General features: G+C 37.5%; 1 protein-coding gene across 2 annotated transcripts in view; it reads right to left on the bottom strand.

The window, feature by feature from the left end:
• GOPC (golgi associated PDZ and coiled-coil motif containing) overlaps positions 1-19,213 on the bottom strand; it is a 42,424-nt gene extending 23,211 nt beyond the window's left edge. The window contains exons 1-3 of one of the 2 annotated variants that reach the window (XM_074187445.1): positions 18,745-19,213; positions 4,444-4,608; positions 2,147-2,170 (exon numbers count right to left, since the gene is read on the bottom strand). In XM_074187445.1, coding sequence (XP_074043546.1) covers positions 2,147-2,170; positions 4,444-4,608; positions 18,745-19,023 — 468 coding nt within the window. In that variant the 5' untranslated portion in view covers positions 19,024-19,213. The remainder of the gene's footprint in view (positions 1-2,146; positions 2,171-4,443; positions 4,609-18,744) is intronic. The other variant, XM_074187446.1, reaches the window with a different exon arrangement.
• Between the last annotated feature and the right edge of the window lie 638 nt (positions 19,214-19,851).

Below are 19,851 nucleotides of genomic sequence, written 5' to 3' on the forward strand. Positions count from 1 at the left end.
GCTTCCCTTTTCAAATTTTTCAAAGTATTTTGTCACAATTTAGTGTATTCTGATACTTTTTTGTATATCAGACTCATGTCCCTTGTAGGCAGGGGGTTCATCATTTTTTGTATCTCCAGCGTCTTAGCAGAGTAGCTTATATGCATAGTAACAACCAACTAAAAAAAAAAAAAGCTTTTTAGCATATATATTCCTATAATTTTTTTTTTTTTTAGGTTTTTTGCAAGGCAAATGGGATTAGGTGGCTTGCCCAAAGCCACACAGCTAGGAAATTATTAAGTGTCTGAGGCCGGATTTGAACTCAGGTACTCCTGACTCCAGGGCTGGTGCTATATCCACTGAGCCACCTAGCCACCCTCCTATACTTCTTTAAAAGTGGTGTAATGGGGAAGGGAAACCATGAGTATGGAACATTGCACATACTGTCAAATTTTTTGATGCACTGATCAGTTCAGATGATTTCTTTATTCTCTTTTTCTTAAAGAAGAAGAAAGAAGAAGAAGGAAAAGAAGGAGAAGGAAGAAGGGAGAAGGAGAAGGGGAAGAAGGAGCAGGAGAAGGAGGAGGAAGGAAGAAGGAGAAGGAGAAGAAAGAAGGAGAAGGAAGAGGGAAGAAAAAGAAAGAAGAGGAGGAGGAGACATGGGGAAATTTAGGTAATATAAAAGCATATATATTAATAAAAATTTATTTTAAAAAATGTCTTATGCTGCAAATCTACCCATGGAAGGAAAAGAAGGGTTTGAAATTAACATTTTTTTTACAAGGAACAGGTTATACAACTTAAGTTACCCTAACATCAGATAATAAGCAAAAGGTATTGTACACCAGTTGTATATAATATTTTTGTAGTATATTTTTTCTGAAAATGAAGAACATTTAAAGAAAGCAACAAACCCAGTCAGATAAAGAGGATAAGGGAGTGAATACAAGAGTAGAAGGCAACAGTATTAACAATTTATAACTTATTATTTTCTTTCTTTCTTTTTCTTTTTTTTTGCAAGGCAATGGGGTTAAGTGGCTTGCCCAAAGCCACACGGCTAGGTAATTATTAAGTGTCTGAGACCGGATTTGAACCCAGGTGCTCCTGACTCCAGGGCTGGTGCTTTATCCACTGCACCACCTAGCCGCCTTCTTTAAAGTCTTTAAAGACAATACTAACAAAGTCATGCATATTCTTGGGGTCAAAATTACATTTAGAGAAATTTCAATAATGCTACATTGAAGGAAACAAAATAGGATAAAATGGCCTCAGTTTTAAGTAATCCCTTAACCAGGATCTCAAACTGAATTTTTTTTTAAGTTTTTGCAAGGCAAATGCTGTTAAGTGGCTTGCCTGAGACCACAATGCTAGGTAATTATTAAGAGTCTAAGGCCATGGGGTGGCTAGATGGCAGTGGATAAAGCATCGGCTTTGGAGTAGGAGTACCTGGATTCAAATGTGGTCTCAGACACTTAATAATTAATTACCTAGCCGTGTGGCCTTGGGCAAGCCACTTAACCCCATTTGCCTTGCAAAAACCCTAAAAAAAAAGAGTCTAAGGTCGGATTTGAACTCAGGTACTCCTGACTCTGGGGCCAGTGCTCTATCCAATGTACCACTTAGCTGCCCCTGAATTTTGTTTTTATCTTTCTAAAGCACTTATCATATTTTCAATTGCATTACAATAATCTGTATCCAAGTCTTCTCTACTCTACAAAACAAATCTCCACAAAGGGTAAAAACCTGGCCTTATTCATCTTTGCCTCCCTATATATAAGGTCTAGCAAAGTATCTCCCACCACAAGATAAGAAAACAGGTAGCTCTTTCAGAGGAAAAAAGCAAACTCTAGCGGCTATATCACAAATAGTGATAAATTCTACTGAGAGTAACTATGATCAGAAAACAGCCAACAGGAAGTTTAGTAGAAAAAGACTATGGGATTACCCACTGACCTTTCAAAAAATTTTCACACAGAACTATCAGTAAAATTTTAAAACACTAAATAAATCAATTTAGCATAAATACACAGATATACATGCACACATACACTCTCACTCTCTCTCTCTCTCTCTCTCTCTCTCTCTCTCTCTCTCTCTCTCTCTCTCTCTCTCTCTCTCTCTCCAGAATGCATACTAATAAACGGGATGGGAAAAATATTATACTTACCAATTCTTCCACAGAGGGGACAGACTTAAGATATAAGAAGAAAGTTTTTTTAGTTAGAAACAAAAGTGAAAAAACAGATGAATTTAGTGGTAAAAATCATGGTTGTAATGCAAATCCTTCTACAACAAACAAAATTGTAAAAATTTACATGTAAGTCCATAATAACAATTTGACTAATTTATTTAAACAGCTATTTGTGAACCTTTTTCCCTTCCTCAATCTTCTACCCACCCCTTTATAAAAAAAAAAAATGATGATAGACTATGCTTACAATCTAACACAAAGCCAGGGTAAAAGAAATCTATTAGCATAATATACAATCTTTGGAGAAACTTGGGCATGGCTAACAAGGTAAATAATCAAAGCCATAATTTTCAAATGTTTTCTGTCCTGGATACACTTATTGTCAATGGTATTCACTAAACCTCTGTTAGTAAAGCACTCTACTACTGGTTCTTTTCTAATTTTCAATGAGACGAGAGGCTGTGAAACTGGCTCTCCCAACCTCATTATGCAAGGAAATTACTTTAGGCAAGTTCTTTAATCTCACAAAATGTCATAATGAAAACTATTATAAACCAACCCTAGCATTTTAAAGATGAGGAAATCAAGGAAAAGCATTTGTCTAGGTCAGAGAACTATTAAGTGGCAGAGTGAGGAATTGATCTTACACCTGACTACCTTGCAACATACTTAGATTTCACTACACTCTGCATATTACAAATAAATTCTAATAAAATGAACATACTAGATTTCCCCCATATATGCATGTAGTATTACAGGAAAAAAAACAGCATTAAATTTATATTTATTCGTTTATCAGCTCTAATACTCCTTAACTAATTATTAGCAAGTCCCCTGACAAGTCAGGAGTTCATGTTCATATTTGTAAAATAAAAAATAAGTAAGGTGATTGAAGTGGTCTATTCTAACTTTAAAATTCTATGTTTCCAGCTGTAATACAATTTGACCTGCAGTAAATATTTTTAAAATTGCTTATCTTAAGGTTTTTTCATATCCCAAAATATGTTGCAATAACCAATTAAGCTAATGCCTTGAAGTACTTTGAGATCTTAAGATAAAACAATTACATCATCATAATACTAGAGTACTATCTTATAATAGGAATTATCTTATAATAGTAAAATAAACAGAAGCAAAGGTTTGTGTGTATTAAGAAAAAAAAACAAAAATTAAACATTTTAAAAGAACTAATTAGTTTTTAATTTAAGAGGGAGAAAAGAACTTTAGCAATTATTTCTAATGATTTTCTGGTATAGTCAACCTTACAGGTAGTCTAAATGTTTCATTCACATCATTCATTCATTCAACATATATTTACTGAATGCAAAGAACATGTAATCTCTAAACCAAGCAGTCAGATTCCAAAAGGGAAACTTGTAGGGTTAGTCTCTGGCTTGGGGTTCCATGGTCTAGACATTCTGAGGCATCTGAGGAAAGCCACAGAAGTGTCATAATGCTCTCAGGTCTGATGATTTTAATGCCAGAGATCCAGAAACACTAGAGAGCAAGTTTTTACATTTCAGTTTGGTAAAGAGGGAAAACGAACCTGACAAAAGAACTAAATTGCAATTTTAACTGTGGACTGTGGACAAGTTACCTAAATCTCTTTGGGCTTCAGTGTTATAAATAAAATAGGGGATAGAAAGGTAATGGATCAGAAGATTTGGGTTCAAGTACCTCTTCAGACACTTTATTAGTTATGTGACTATGGGCAAGTATTTAAATGTATCTAAAGTGCTTTGTAAGCTTTAAAGTGTTATATAAATTTCAAATTATTTTTGAGTGACCTCAGTTTCCTCATCTGTAAAATGTGGATAATTCATGTGCTTCTTAACTCACAGAATTCTTATGAATAAAACACTGAAAAGTATCCAAGAGTAACCTGAAGGTTCTTTATCTCAAAATTCTATAATTCTACCAATTTAATAGATACATTTTTAGAAAGAGGAAACAAGAAGCAAAGGGAGAAGAGGTCAGAAGAAATTCACTACTAAAATAAGAGTAGGAACACAGAAGCTATATCTTTTTTTCTTCAAAAATTTATATCAAACTTCTTATCATTAAATTTAGGAAAGCATGAACCGGAATTTGAGTAAAAATCAAAAATAAAATTCACAAGAATAATCTTGTTGTGTTGACTTAAATACATATTTAAGTCAATACAACAGGATTTTATAAAAATATGTATATAGATACAAACTCATGCATAGCTTTCATCAAAAATGGCCCTCAATCTTGAACTAAGACAAATAATCCTTTTTTCAGTTACTTACCAGTTTTGCCTTAATGGTACCAGAGTCGACGTTCTGGCCAGTTTTGGCATGCAGCTGTAGCTGAACAGAGTGCAGTTGTAAAAGTTGATCATGAACTTCTTTTTCTAATACTACTTTTTCAGCCTGGGTCTCTGTCAGTTCAGATTTCAGATCCACCAACTGTGCCTTTAAAAGACAACAAGAAAACATTCACCATTCTAGTAAAGTGCACTTCATTGTGATACTGTACAATCATTTGTTATCACCCAAACCACATTATAGTAGAACAAAATATAATGGAATAAATCAATCCCATAAGGATACCATCTCCATTTCAAAGACACTTAAGACAAGACAAATGAGGAGTTACTTGGAGAAGAATATGACATTAGCTTAGTCCAAACATTTTTTCAGTCATTTATAGATAATACTGTCTATCACCCACTAACATATTCTTTAGTGGAAAAGATGTTCTGACCAACAATATTATTTTAATGATATTTCATTTTTCCCCAATTACATATAAAAATAATTTTACCATTCTTTTTTTTAAATCTTGAATTCTAAACTTCTTCTCTCCCTCCTTTACCTATTCTTTCCCTAAGATGGCAAGCAATTTGTTATAGGTTTAGGTGCAATCATGTAAAATATATTTCCAATAATAACCACTGACCAATATTTTTAAATGATACATAATCAATTAATCATCCTGTATATACTATATGCCAGCAAATTTAAAAATCTACAAAAACAAAAATGAGAATGCCCCTTCTCTGGAGTTTACATTCTGTTGAGGGAAAGAAGGAAAAAATAGAAAATAGCCCTACCCTTAGATTATCTATAGCTTCAATGACTGTGCCTTGGTCTTTAGACATGTCCCTAGGGGAAAGGAGTAGGAGCCTTGAGAGTCACCCATGGTCCTTAAGTTGACCTTGTCCTTGGCTTAGGCACTGACATTTTGGTCCTGAGCTATCTAGGGGAAGGAAACAAGAACCTAACAGTTCTGTCTGGTACTGGGTCTTGTGCCCTGGCCTAACATTTAGGCAACCAGAGTCTTTCATTAGATCTCTTTTAGAATTCTTAATCTACCCCTCCAACCCCCCTCCCCAGAGAAAGGTAACAAGAGTCTAGGGGGTTCTGCCTAAGCCCTTAATGCATTAGTCTCCTCACCCTCAAGGTCCTACATGAGACTGACCTCTAAGACCCTCCCTGGTCTCTCCATCTACCACTGCAGGAAGGTAACACAAGCGTAGAAACTTTAGTTTAATCTTAGCCCCTGACTGGTTTTCAGGGCCTGGGGGACTGCTGAGGGATGCTGAGCCAAGCAGTCAGTGGGACTCTCCTCTGGTTCAGAATGGATATGCCTTCTTGTTTTTGGGAGTTTTACCTGGGTCCTGATCCATAGGTCATCTGTACAAAGTTCTTTTCCCAACTCTATCACTCATTTCCTGTGTCTCTACCATCAAGGGAAAGTATCTGGCTAAGTAAATGGAAGAGTCTTGTTCTCTTAAGATTCAGGCCACTCACCTAGCCCTGAGAGGCAACTACAGGCTTCTCTTTTCCTGTCTCTGAGAACACGGGCAAAGGGAAGGGCAACTGGGAATATTCTCCAGACTTTTAATTCAGAGGAAGGAATCTCAAGGAGAAAAATGACATCCAGAAGGACTGTCAAGTAGTTAGGAAACTTCTCTTTATCAAATATGTGAATTTGGAATTGAGCTATCTGGCTGGTAGAGAGATGCCAGGGCTTTAACAGTAATTGGGCTAAAAAAAATCTAAATAGAGGCCCAAGTACCTGGAGGTTACATAGAAGCAGAAAGTCTCAATATCAGACTTGGTAATGGCCAGAATGTAAATGTTCTAGTGTTTTTCAGAAGAGATCCTAAAAGGTTGGTTTCAGGTATGCAGAGTTCAGAGCAGAACCTTTGAATTTAAGTGACAATGAGTTGTCTGGCTATATTGAATAGGACAGTGAGTTAATTAGGTAAAAGGATTGTCATGTAGAAGGGAGAGCCCCTTTTTTTGTTTTAATAAGATTTTATTTGAATTTTACAATATTTCCTCCCATTCTTGTTTCCCTCCCACAGAAAGCAGTCTGTTAGTCTTTACATTGCTTCCATGGTAGACACTGATCTCAGTTGAATGTGATGAGAGAGAAATTACATCTTTAAGGAAGAAAAATAAAGTATGAGACCGGCAAATTACATAATAAGATAACACTTTTTTTTTCCTCCTAAATTGAAGGTAATAGTCTTCGGTCTTTGTTCAAACTCCACAATTCTTTCTCTGGATACAGATGATATTCTCCATTGCAGATAGCCCAAAATTGTCTCTGGTTGTTGCACTGATGGAATGAGCAAGTCCATCAAGGTTAATTATCAGGGGCGGCTAGGTGACGCAGTGGATAGAGCATCAGCCCTGAAGTCAGGAGTAACTGAGTTCAAATCTGGCCTCAGACACTTAATAATTACCTAGCTGTGTGATCTTGGACAAGCCACTTAACCCCATTTGCCTTGGAAAAACCTAAAAAAATATGTACTACATTATTGGGGCAGCTAGGTGGCGCAGTGAATACAGCACCGGCCGTGGAGTCAGGAGTACCTGGGTTCAAATCAGGTCTCAGACACTTAATAATTACCTAGCTTTGTGGCCTTGGGCAAGCCACTTAACCCCATTGCCTTGAAAAATCTAAAAACAAACAAACAAAAAACAAAGGTTAATCATCACCCCCCCATGCTGCTGTTGGAGGGCCCTTTTTAATAATAAGAATCAATTACACAACTTAGAAAGGTAGTATGCCATGTTGAATAAGAGTGCTCAGGAACTCAGGAATATATCAGATACATACAATAGATCAGATACATTCTAGCTGTGTGACCCTAGGCATGTCACTTAACCTTTCTCTGAGTTCATGTTTCTCATTTACTTCACAATTTTATTCTGAGCCTCAAATGAGACAACAAATGAAAAGCACTTTGAAAACTTTAAAATATCATAGAAATATTACCTATTATTACAGGCAGCTGAAGAGAGAGGGAAGGGTACAGAATAGATGGTGTTAGACTTTGAATTCTGTCTCAGATATTTAACTCATCTTTTGCTACCCTAGCCATTTAATCTCTGTGTGCTATAACTTCGCAGTCAAAGGTCTCAGAAGTTCCTTTCAGCTGTAGATCTATTATCCTATAAATATAAATATATAGTAGTTAAATTTAGGGAAGGCAATGGCAAGCAGAGAAGGGAAATCCCATACATGGTGATGTCTGAACTGTAGCTTGAAGGAAGGGATTACAAATGTGGAAGGATAGTGTTGTTTTTAATGAAAAAAAAAAAAGGAAGTATGGAAGAAGGGAAGGTTTGGGGAGGAAAATAATAGGTTTAGTTTTAGATGTGTTGAGTCTGAGATTTCTCTAGGACACACAGTTGGAAATGTCTAAGGGAAAGGTAAAGGGTACTACTATTACTTCTTTTTTTTTTTAAACTTTTTTTATTTTAGGTTTTTGCAGGGCAAATAGGGTTAAGTGGCTTGCCCAAGGCCACACAGCCAGGTAATATTAAGTATCTGAGGTTGGATTTGAACTCGGATATTCCCGACTCCAGGGCTGGTGCTGTATCCACTACGCCACCTAGCTGCCCTACTACTATTACTTCTAATAGTGGGTATGGATGGGATGTTCAGGGATGACAAGCACCTCTGGTGGGATTTGCTGAATCCTTTTCAGGACTGTTCATCTACTACTGGTGTCCACCTTGCACTCAACTTTCACACGTGGCTCTAAGAAGTTGTAGCAGGCACAATGACAATGTAAAACTCTCTCAGTAGATAGGCTAAATAAACCAGGCTAGGGGTAACCAATAGGTCTCAAACCCATTGGTAAGGTAAGGAGATGACACCTCCAAATATGTGCATACTCCTCCCAATAGAATAGGTAGATGAAAGCACTGATCCATGAAGGTGAAGTCCCTGTAGAGTACTTGAAGCATCGTGGAACTTTGGATGACTCTAGAAGAGAGTGAAATTGACTATTTTATGCAACTCTGCCTTAACTCAAGGTATATATTTTTTTTTAACATATGAGGAAACTAAAGCAAATAAGGTTGTTTGAATTCAGGAAGACTCATCTTCCTGACTACAAGCCCAGTACTCTAACAACTGTGCCACCCTTTGTTTAGTCAGGTCCATAATTGCACTTTCTTGGCAAAGATACAGCAGTGATTTGCCATTTCCCAATCCAGCTCATTTTACAAATGAGGAAACTGAAACAAATAAGGTTAAGTGACTTGCCCAGGATCACACATTTAGTAAGTGTCAGGAAGGCTTTGAATTCAGGAAGAAGTCTTCTTAATGTCAGGTCTGACACTGTATCTACTGCACCACTTAGCTGCCCCTAAAAAATATTCAGCTACATACACAAAACAAACAGGTGCTGGATAGCTCTAAAAGATGCAAGTAACAATTTTTATGCAATACTCTAAGTTAAATAATAATACAACTGAACAGGTGCTCTGTGTGTGTGTGTGTGTGTGTGTGTGTGTGTGTGTGTGTGTGTGTGTTTAGTCAATGAACAAACACAGAAACAGATTAAAATTGTAAGCTGCATAAGAAAAATATCACCCAGAGGAAATATCCAGAAATTTGAAGATACTAAAATACTGGACTTCAAAAGTCCTCCCTTGTCAAACACCTAGGCAAACAAAGCTCTATATTCGTGAAAGCCAAATGACCAGATAATAAAATTTTATACTATTTGTGTACTCTGTAGGGTCAATATAAATACTTGTAAATGTAGTTTACATACCACCTATTTTGAAAATATCTATTATAGAATCAAAATATCCGTCAAATTACACAGGTTAAATAATATTCACATCATATCTCAAAAATCTACACTTACTTAGACAAGGAAGACTTGGATAATGGAAAACCAGAGCAATTCCAAAAATCCAAACCAAGGTATTAGGTAGACTGGTTTGAATAGTTATGCTCCAGGAGGTAGAAGAAAAGCAAACAAGCAAGAAAATATCTCTTAAACAGAGAGATGAAGAAATAGACCCATATAAAGTATAAATTGAACAACCCAGTCCTTTAATGGTCAAGATTTGACTTTGGCAAGCAAAGTTTTGTAAAAAGCTAGATGAAACATGTCTTATCTACACTTCTGACCCTAGTGAACTAAACATTATTTTTTAATATTATGGTCTCTCAGTACTGACCTAGTAGTTTAAGATATCCTAGTGATAAACTTAGCATTTATATAAGAATTCAAGGTTTATAAAAGTACCTTGCACTTTGGGCTTGTGGCTCAGTGTGACTTTATGCAGCCTGCCTGTGATCTTATTCTATACTCACAAAACCCCTGGAGATTAGTTCTATTTAATATCATTTCCATTTTATAGACATGGAAACTGAGGTAGACAGGTTAACTCAGGTGTTAACTCCAGGTCCAGCACTCATTTATTTACTGCACCACCTAGGAATACAACCTGCTCTGTAAAAAGCACATATTAACTAGTTTGCAGTAAAGTCACCACTGAGTAATTTAAAAAGTATCATAAAAAGTGCTAATGATATCTTTCTAAGATTACTTTTCTCAACTACATTTTCAAAATTTTCATTTCCTTATTTCTGTATAAGCCCTTTCACTTTGATTTCTTACGAGTCACTGCTTTAGTTTCCCAATCTTTGGTTTTTCTATTCTTACCATAATACAGTTCATGAGAGGAATGTAACTCTTTTTAACATAAAATTAAGATGTAGAAGTGAAATAAATTGAAATATATTCCAGAGTTGTGTTTCCTATTACAACTCAAAAATATTTCCTATTTTCCAAGTTTCTATTTTTCCTTATGAAAAGTAACAAAATTAAGGTTATTTTGAAATTACATGAATGTATTTCATATTTACTTTATATCTGTCCAAAGTGTTAACTGAATTTGATGTAGGTTTGAAAAGTATAATTTAATTTTCTGATAACTCTTTATGCATGAATAAAACAGTTTATCTAGAAATAAAGACAAAAAGACAATGATTTAATTAGATGAGAATTTTGCCATAAACCAAACTAATATTAATCCATCAGTAAAGTGAAAGCTATCAAAATTATATTTAAGCATTTCATGTACAGAATAGTCTAAATGTAAGCTATGTATGGGGCCAAGAAGAAAAAAAAAATTCTTCTAACCTTTAAACACTGAAGAAAACAAAATTAACTTTAAAAGCTATAAAAACGCATTAGAAGTAGAAGAATATAGTTCTCTTCATAAAATTTCAAATCCAATTATCAAATTTTAAAAGTACTTTTGCATATCTTACAGCACTTAGTTACTATGCCATAAACACAATGTGTACTGAACAAATGTTGAATTAAATAATACTGTAGTTTCAAGGCAGTAAACCTTGTATTTGATTCACAAAATTCTCATTTAAAAAAAAGGGGGGGGGGTGGATCTGACAGACTAGATATGCCTGTGACTTACCTATTTTTTCTCTCTTCAATTTCCCCTGGGGGGGAAAAAAAGAGAAGTTTCTGTAGCAAATAATTATAATGGAGAAAAAAAATTCACACATTAATTACATACCAAAAAATCTCATTCAGTATAGTGAGTCCATCACCATCAATGAAATGAATAATACCAACTGTACCTCTTCCAAGACAGTTTCTGAATATCAATAGCTATCTGTTATGCACAGGAGAAAACACCATGTCATCTGATTAAAGACAAAAAAAAACGTGGAAAGGCATACAGAATATAAAATTTTATCATGAATTCTTGATGCCTTTTGACAACTGAAGGTCACCTACCTTGGCTTGCGGTCCAAAGTGTGATTTTATGCAGCCTGCCTGTGAGCTTTAATTTTCACTAGTGAAAAAATAAAGTAATATTTTGCATGGAACGCATATTAGTTTTTTTAACTGCATCACTAATAAATAATCTCTTTGATGTTAATTTTCTTTGTTGTTTTTAAGTATTACAGAAGAAATGTATCATTCAGAATTTTCAATCGATCTGTGAAAACAAACACAAAGCAAATACGTTCTATTTGGGATGCAGACTTGTCAGTATACACCTACCTTTATACTGCTGTATTGTCACTTTTTGTTTTGTGTTTGCTTTCACACTTCTGCACCTTTGCCTGTCTTATTGATGACCCATGTTCCCCTCACTTTCTAAGAAGTTAAAAGGACCATGACTTTTGGTAGTGCTTGCTAAAACTAACTAAGGACTACAAATTGAGTATTATATTAGTGTACTGTATTTTTTTATTCTGGGTGCAACAAATAATTGTTTTAATGGGGAATATTTTTGAGTTGTAATAGTTAACACAACCCCAGAATATATTTGAATTCATTTCACTTCTGTATTTTAATTTTATGTTAAAAGAGTTACACTCCCCTCAGAAACTGTAGTATGGTAAGGACAGAAAAACCAAAGGCTGGAAAACTAGAGCAGTGACTAGTAAGAAATCAAAGTGAAAGGGCTTATAAAGAAATAGGGAAATGAAAGCCTTGAAAATGTAGTGATAAAAGTAATCTTTTTTTTTTTTTTAAGATTTCTCAAGGCAATGGGGTTAAGTGGCTTGCCACACGGCTAGATAATTATTAGGTGTCTGAGGCCGGATTTGAACTCAGGTACTCCTGACTCCAAGGCCAGTACTCTATCCACTGTGCCACCTAACCGCCCCGAGAAAAGTAATCTTAATCAATGCCAGACTATTTTTTAATATGGTTATTATTAGTTTGGCAAACTATTTTTTTCCTTTTTTTCCCTTTGATATAGAGAATAGTTCTATTGAGAAGATACAATGAGAAATGTAGCTAATATAAAAGCAAAAGATATCAATACAAATATATTTTAAAAAAATTTTAAAAAGAAAGCCAAAAGCTTAAAGCTTTTACTCAAAGCAACACTAAGAACAAAATAAATAACTTAATGAAAAGCTATAAGATAAAAGCTTAAGAAAGATAGAAATTAGAGGAAATCCTAAAATGAAGCCATGGAAAATTTATGGTCAATATGATTCAAAGAAGTTCAACATTAAGAATGCTTGTATATTATTAATACAAGGCATGGCAGAAATGACACACAATTATCCACCACAAGTTCATAACTACTCTTATAAATTAATAAACAGGGATAGCTAGGTGGCATAGTGACTAGAGCATGGTCCTAGAGTCAGGAGGACCTGAGCTCAAATTCAGTCTCAAACACATAACACCTACCTTGTTGTGTGACCTTAGGCGAGTCATTTAACCCCACTGCCTTGCAAAAATCCCCAAAATTAATTAATTAATGGAAAGATACCATAGAATTGATACAATCCCCCACATATTTCTGAGAATTAAACAAATAAATTCTACTAGAACCTGACAATCATTACAGAAAGAACTGCTGCTTGCAAATAACACTGATCCATAAAAATTTAAGAACAATGATATTAATCAACCTACATTAAATATTCAAAATCACCAAATTATACATGGAAGAACTAAAAACCATGTGGTAACAGGAGTAGGTATATGTCACTGCCACTATTCTATTTTCTATTGGAGGTGTCCCAAGGAAGTTTTCAGTAAGCCTATAGTAGATAAGCTTATATCTTTAATATTTATTATAAATTATAAAAAGCAGTCATTTTATCCACTATTCAGAAAAGCACAGAATGTTAAACATAAAAGAATAATAGCATGATGATGACTTTTCCTCAAACTATTTCTATTTAAAATACATTATAAAAAGAAATAAAGATAATTATTATTTATAAATAGAATAAAAATTGAATATAAATATTATACATGCACATTAATAATTTCTTTTGGGTTTTAAGGTTTGCAAAATGCTTTACATTCTAGTACCATTTATCTGCACTGAAATTCCCAACACTTCTGAGGTATGTGTTTAATCCCCATTTTTCTGATCAAGAAATTGAGGAAGCCCAACACTCTTATCCACTATACCAGGGCTTTCCAAAATGCAGCCCAAAGATTGATTTTATGTAGACTGCCTGTGGGTTTTAATTTTCATGAGCAAAAAATTAATAATTTTCATGGAATGCATATATTGTATCACTAATAAATAATCTCTTTGATGTTAATTTTCTTTGGTGTTTTTAAGGAATATTATAGAAGGAACATATTGCTCAGAATTTTCTATTGATCTGTGGGATGCATTCTGTATGATGCAGACTAGTGAGCATGCACCAATCTTTTTTTATTTTTAAAGGTTTTTGCAAGGCAATGGGGTTAAGTGGCTTGCCCAAGGCCACACAATTAGGTAATAATATTAAGCGTCTGAGGTCTTATTTGAACTCTGTGATTCCAGGGCCAGTGCTCTATCCACTGTGCCACCTAGTCACCCCGACTATGCACCTATCTTTATACTGTTGTGGTTGCTTTCACACTTTGCACCTTTGCCTATCTTACTGATGACCCACATTCCCCTCACTTTCTAAGAAGTTAAAAGTACCAGGACTTTTTGTAGTTTTGTCAAACCTAAGGTAAGACTACAAATTAACCTTTATATTAGTGTCTTATTTCAATGTGGTTCTAAGATAACCTAAGGTTGGACAGCCCTACACTATGCCATAGGACTTCTCATAGTCAAAGAACCATGAAATTCTGCATGTAAAAAAAAAATCTTTTTTTTTAGTTTTTTTTGCAAGGCAAATGGGGTTAAGTGGCTTGCCCAAGGCCACACAGCTAGGTGATTATTAGGTGTCTGAAGCCGGATTTGAATTCAGGTACTCCTGACTTTGGGGCCCCTACTCTATATACCTAGACGCCTACCTAGGCGCCCTGTAAAAAAAATCTTAAGGATCTAGATCTATTCCTACGTTTTTATAGCTAAGGAAACAGAGATAAAGATTAAAGAAATGATTTATCCAAGCGCTTGCAATTTTACTGATTTCTGGTGCACTAACACCAAAACAATTTTAAAGTTAAATTAGTTTTAATGGTCTTTCCTCAATCCTCATTCTTCTTTATTTCTCTGAAGCCTTTGACATTAACCATTACCCTCTTCTTAACACTCTGAGTTTCCTCCTCCCTATTTCTGATTCCTCCTAGGATGTTCCAGGTCATGCCCACTAACCATAGGTATTTTCCAGGCTCTTTCCCAGGTCCTCTTCCAGGTCTAGATTTAGAGAGAGATGAATTCAAATTCTACCCCAGATATTTTAATAATTGTGTGCCCCTGAGTCAAGTCCTTAACCTTGTTTAACCTCATTTTCCTCATCTATAATATAAGTTGGAGAGGGAAATGACAATTCACTCCAATATCTTTGCTAAGAAAACCCCAAAAGTGTCACTAAAGAGTCTGACAAGGCTAAAACAACTCATCAACAGCAACACTGCTCAATATTCTTAAATCTACTGATCTGGTGAGACAGACACACAGACACCCACCCACACAATCTCTCATTACTGTTCAGGGCATACTGAATTCAGTCAATATAGTGATCTTGCTAAAACGCAGATCTAACCCAGTAATCCTCACACTCAATGAACTCCAGAGGTTCCTTATCAGCTCCCAGATCAAATATGGAATCCTATGCTTGGCACGTAAAGCCCTTCATAACCTAGTCCCATAATCCTAGTTTTCTCATCATCTTATGCCTCAGATTCCTCCACTTCTTCTATGCCTCAAATCCCTCCACTACCTCTTTTGCACTAACAAGACACTCCATGTCTTAGCTCCAGGTATTTTTCTCTGGTTGTCTTCCATGCCTGAAATTGAGTTCCTCCTCCCAGAAGCTTTTCCCAGCCCCACTTAGTTTTAGTTATTTTTCCTTATCCAGTACACAGCTCTTTGGTAGTGATTATCTGAACACAGCTTCTCACTGCAGGCGGGGTCTTCTTTTGCCTTTTTTTTTTGTATTCCCAGTGCTGGAATTCAGTAGGCACTTAATAAATAGTTGCTGAGTAATGACAAAAAAAAAAAACTCCCCAAGGAATTTCATACCATGCCTCTGGAAAAAGTTATAAAATAACAGTAATGATCTTTTAATAGTAAGTCTTCATTTCTACTAAATTAATCAGACTAAGAGAATATCCTGAAAACCTTTGATTTACAATCAAGATTTTTAATAGTGATAAACTCATTAAAAAATTATCCATCAAAATACCATCCATATAAAGAGAAGGAATTGTGCAATTTAAATGAAGACCAAAGCTTATTAAACTTCAATTTTTAAAAGCTGTCTTATATATATAATTTTGTTATTTCTAAGTTTTTTTTCCTTTTGGATCTGATTCTTTTCTCACCAACTCATTTAATTTCGATCTATGTTTAGTATGGTTACAAATGCAAAGCCTTTATCAGACTGCTTTATGGGGGGGGAAGGGAGTGAGGGAGAAAAATTGTAAAACTCAAAACTGTGCAAAAAAAAATCACTGTAAAAAACTACCATTGTACGTAGTTGAAAAAATAGATAAAATATTTATATAATTTAAAAAAAATTATCCATCTCTCTCAACTTCCTGAAGTTTTCAAGTTCTATAGTTAGGTTTCTTCTCCTCCACTTCTTCTGTTTCCCCACTCCCAGAAGAGAAATCTACTTGGTTTAAGAGAAATTCATGTGAAAAATACCTAAGAGTTTTAACTGATTAGAAGTCCTATACATGGCAACAAAATGATCAATCAACTCATCTCTCCACAAACAGAACTAAGGAAATTTCAGGGGAAGTTATCAAACATGAATATAAATCCCTCCATCAGCAAAGGTCAGATCATATTTGGAATACTGCATTCATCCTTGGGTACATCGTTTTAAAAAGATAATGATAAAGGGGCAGATAAGTGGCACATTGGATAGAGCACAGGCCTGGTGTCAGGAGGACCTGAGTTCAAATCCTCAGACACTTAATAATTACTTAGCTGTGTGACTTTGGGCAAGTCACTAATCATTATCTTGCAAAAACACTAGAACAAAAAAAAAAGATATTGATAAGCTGAAGAGTTTTCAGAAGAACCCAACTAGAATGGTGATGCAGTTAAAAAAACCATGTCGGGGAGGCTAGGTGGTGCAGTGGATAGAGCACTGGCCTTGGAGTCAGGAGTACCTGAGCTCAAACCCAGCCTCAGACACTTAATAATTACCTAGCTGTGTGGCCTTGGGCAAGTCACTTAACCCCATTGCCTTGAAAAAAGCTAAAAAAAAACATGTCAATGAGGAACAGAAAGTATGCAAAAAAAATGAAGTTAATATTTTCTAAATATTTAGAAGACTAGAAATACAATAGCTCTTTTGTGGTAAATTCTGAAAACTACTAGCTGAAAATGACTCTTTTCTATGCGTGTACAACTAAGAGTTCTGTCACATGAAAACTGCATAATTTGTTAAACTTGTAAGATTTGATAATACTTCAGAAGTGCTGGAATAAATCAAATGCAACTTTCCAAACCAACTCTAGCTCAAAGATGAAAATCTATTTTTCTTCCATTTACTATGGACAAGGATTACCAACACTTGCAGTAGTAGAAGAACTATGTGAGAAATGACTCAACCAAAATGATTGCCTCCTACAACAGAACTTGGAACATATAATTTGAGAAAAGAGAACTTTGAATAATTTACGATGACTTTTAACATGCATTTGGAATAGATAAAGGTAACTGAAATTCACCTTCCAATCACAAAATGAACCCTCCTACAAAATTAATTTCTTAATCTGACATTGAAATTATCACTGTTTATGTGTTTGGTTATTCAAGTTTTTAAAAGTAATTAAAATCTGTTCTAATATAAGTAGTTATTTATTCTTCATACAGTCCTACTTTTGAGTAAATACCAATTCAAGTTAGATTTCCTTTCTGTTATAATGATCATAATCACCACTCAGAAAACAGAATCAGACAAACACCCAAATGCAAATACCAAAAAGAGAAACTTTACAAAAGGTTGACTGAATTGCCCAGAGGAACCCATCAATATAATTAATACCCAAGAATTCAAGAGGCTTTTTTCCAGCTTCCTAGAATTTTTTTAGGAAGGGATAAGCTGTCAATGAAAATTCAGAATAAAATTTCAAAAGGAAAATCAAAGTAATACAATATGGGTTAACCAAAGATTAACCTCACAATTTTCCTTCAACGTCTACCAATTACTAAGACACAGAACCTTGATCCTTTAATAAGAAGTCATCCAAATTATATGACAAGTAAATAGTAACAATTTCTTAATAAAAATGCATCATTAGAGGTGGCTAGGTGGATAGAGCAGCAGTCCTGGAGTCAGGAGTACCTGGGTTCAAATCCGCCCTCACACACTTCATAATGACCTAGCTGTGGGATCATGGGCAAGCCATTTAACCCCATTTTGCCTTGTAAAATCATAAAAAAAAGTATCATAATCACTTTTACCCCAACATCATTATTGTAGAGCTGAAAACTATTACCATATTTCCCCCCACCCAATCCCTTTGTCCTAATTTCAACATTGCTCTCCCATTTTTCCACTTTTAAAAACAGGCCTAATTCTTTGCTTATAAAGGCTAAAGTGGAAAATGTTCCTTTACGAAATACATAACCTGCTGCCTTTGTAAGACTGCGATAATGTTCTAATTTGAATTATTTAGTACCTGTGACATTATGCAAATATTGTCTCCCCAGAAACAGTAACGAGACCACCGAGGCAGGAGCATTCCTTACTTAAGTCTGAATCCAGTTTTTGAGAATTAGGGCTTGTAAAGTAAATACACGGACGGGTCATTTTTTGAAACGACTCCTAGGATTGGATCAACATTTTAAAAATCCCTGTGTTCAAGGAGCTCAAACAGGAATCAACACAGAGGGTGTCCCAAAAAATTTCAATTCAGCTTTAAACTGCAAAAAAAGCTGCAACTTAAAAACTGCACTAAGCCTTGAAAAAGCTTCTGAAGTTTTTATTGTATTTTTTATAGGTTTTTTTTTTTTTGCAAGGCAATGGGGTTATTAAGCGGCTCGCCCAAGGCCACACAGCAGGGTCGTTATGAAGTGTCTGAGGACGAATTTGAACTCGGGGACTCCTGACTGGCTCCGCCGCCTCTAAAGTTTTTTAATTGCACGGAAATATTTTTGTTTACAGGATGAACTGGAGGTAATCTTGGAAGGAAAGCACCCAAGGGGGAATCGGGATAAGGCGCTGAAAGGCCACTGCAGACAACAAGTTATCTCTAAGAAGCGTTCTCCTCTCTTAATTAAGCAAAGCCCTTCCCTGTGCCACCGACGCGCGCGGCCAGACGCGGTCACCTCCGAGCAGCCGGGGGCTGCATTACCGGGACGGAAGCGGCCGGGCTGGGCGCCCCCTCAGCCGCGGGGGGCTCCGCGCGGCGCCGGGGGGCTCACCTCCAGCTTGTGGTTGATCTGGGACACGGTCTGCGCCTTGTGGCAGAGCTGCGCGAAGCAGGAGCTCAGGCTGGTCATCTTCTGGCGCCCCTCGTAGGTGATGTCCGCCTGGTCCGGGTCGATCTCGCCCAGGAGCAGGTCCACGTCCACGAAGGCCTTGTCGAACTCCTTCTCCAGCACCTCCAGCCAGCGGAACATAGAGACCCCCCCGGGGGGCACTCCCGAGGCGCCCCCGGAGCCCCCGCCGGGCCCCGCCGAGCACGGGCCGCCCGCCGACATGGCGCTGCCGAGCTTCCCGCCCGCCTGTCCCGGCCACCTGCCCGAGGGAGGGGAACAGCCCGGCCCGAGAGCTCCGGGAGCGCGCCGCCGGCGGTGCGGCCTCCCCGGCCCCTCGCGCAGGTAACGATGGGAACCCGGCACGGGGGCTGGAGCCCGGGCGGGAGCGGCGACGGAGGCGGAACTGGCGGTGCCCGGAGCGCGGCGCCCCCTCCGCCCGCGTGCCCTCTGCGCAAGCGCGGAAGCGGCCCGCCGCCGGCGCCGGCCAGGGAGGAGCGGGGCGGGGCGAAGATCCGTGCCTGGCCTCTGATTGGCTTTCGTCGCCTTCGGGGCCATCTTGGGTCCTGGCAAGCGGCGGGACGGGAACTCGCGGAAAAGTGGGATGCGTTCAGCCGCGTCGCCGTCTACGTGGGCAGGCGGAGAGGAAGAGCCGCGGTGTCCACGTTGCGTAGAGAATGACTTCCGCCCGTCTCTTCCTCCGTCCGATCCAAAAGGGGCGGGGCCGCAAGGGGCGCGGAGGCGGAGGGATGGAGTGGGAGATGCGCACGCGCAGCATACGCGTTTTGGTCCATCCGGACCCTCCTCCTCCCGGCGGGCGGGGACGCTCCGCTCTAGCTCATTAGCATAGTGGACGTCTGCCCAGGTGTCAAGTTTGCGCATCCTTTGCCATTTCCGACCCCGCCCCAGACTTGTCTGCGCTTGGTCTGGCCGCCGAGCCGACCGGTGCCCCCCTGCCTACAAAGCCGGGCCCGAGGGCGGCAGCCGCGGGGGCATCCTTCCGAGGACGCCCCCCCCCCCCGGCTCCCTGGGGTCACGTGTGTGGGGGCAGGC

This window comes from Macrotis lagotis, chromosome 5 (genome assembly GCF_037893015.1).
Source record: "Macrotis lagotis isolate mMagLag1 chromosome 5, bilby.v1.9.chrom.fasta, whole genome shotgun sequence".
In the NCBI taxonomy this organism is placed as follows: Eukaryota; Metazoa; Chordata; class Mammalia; order Peramelemorphia; family Peramelidae; genus Macrotis; species Macrotis lagotis.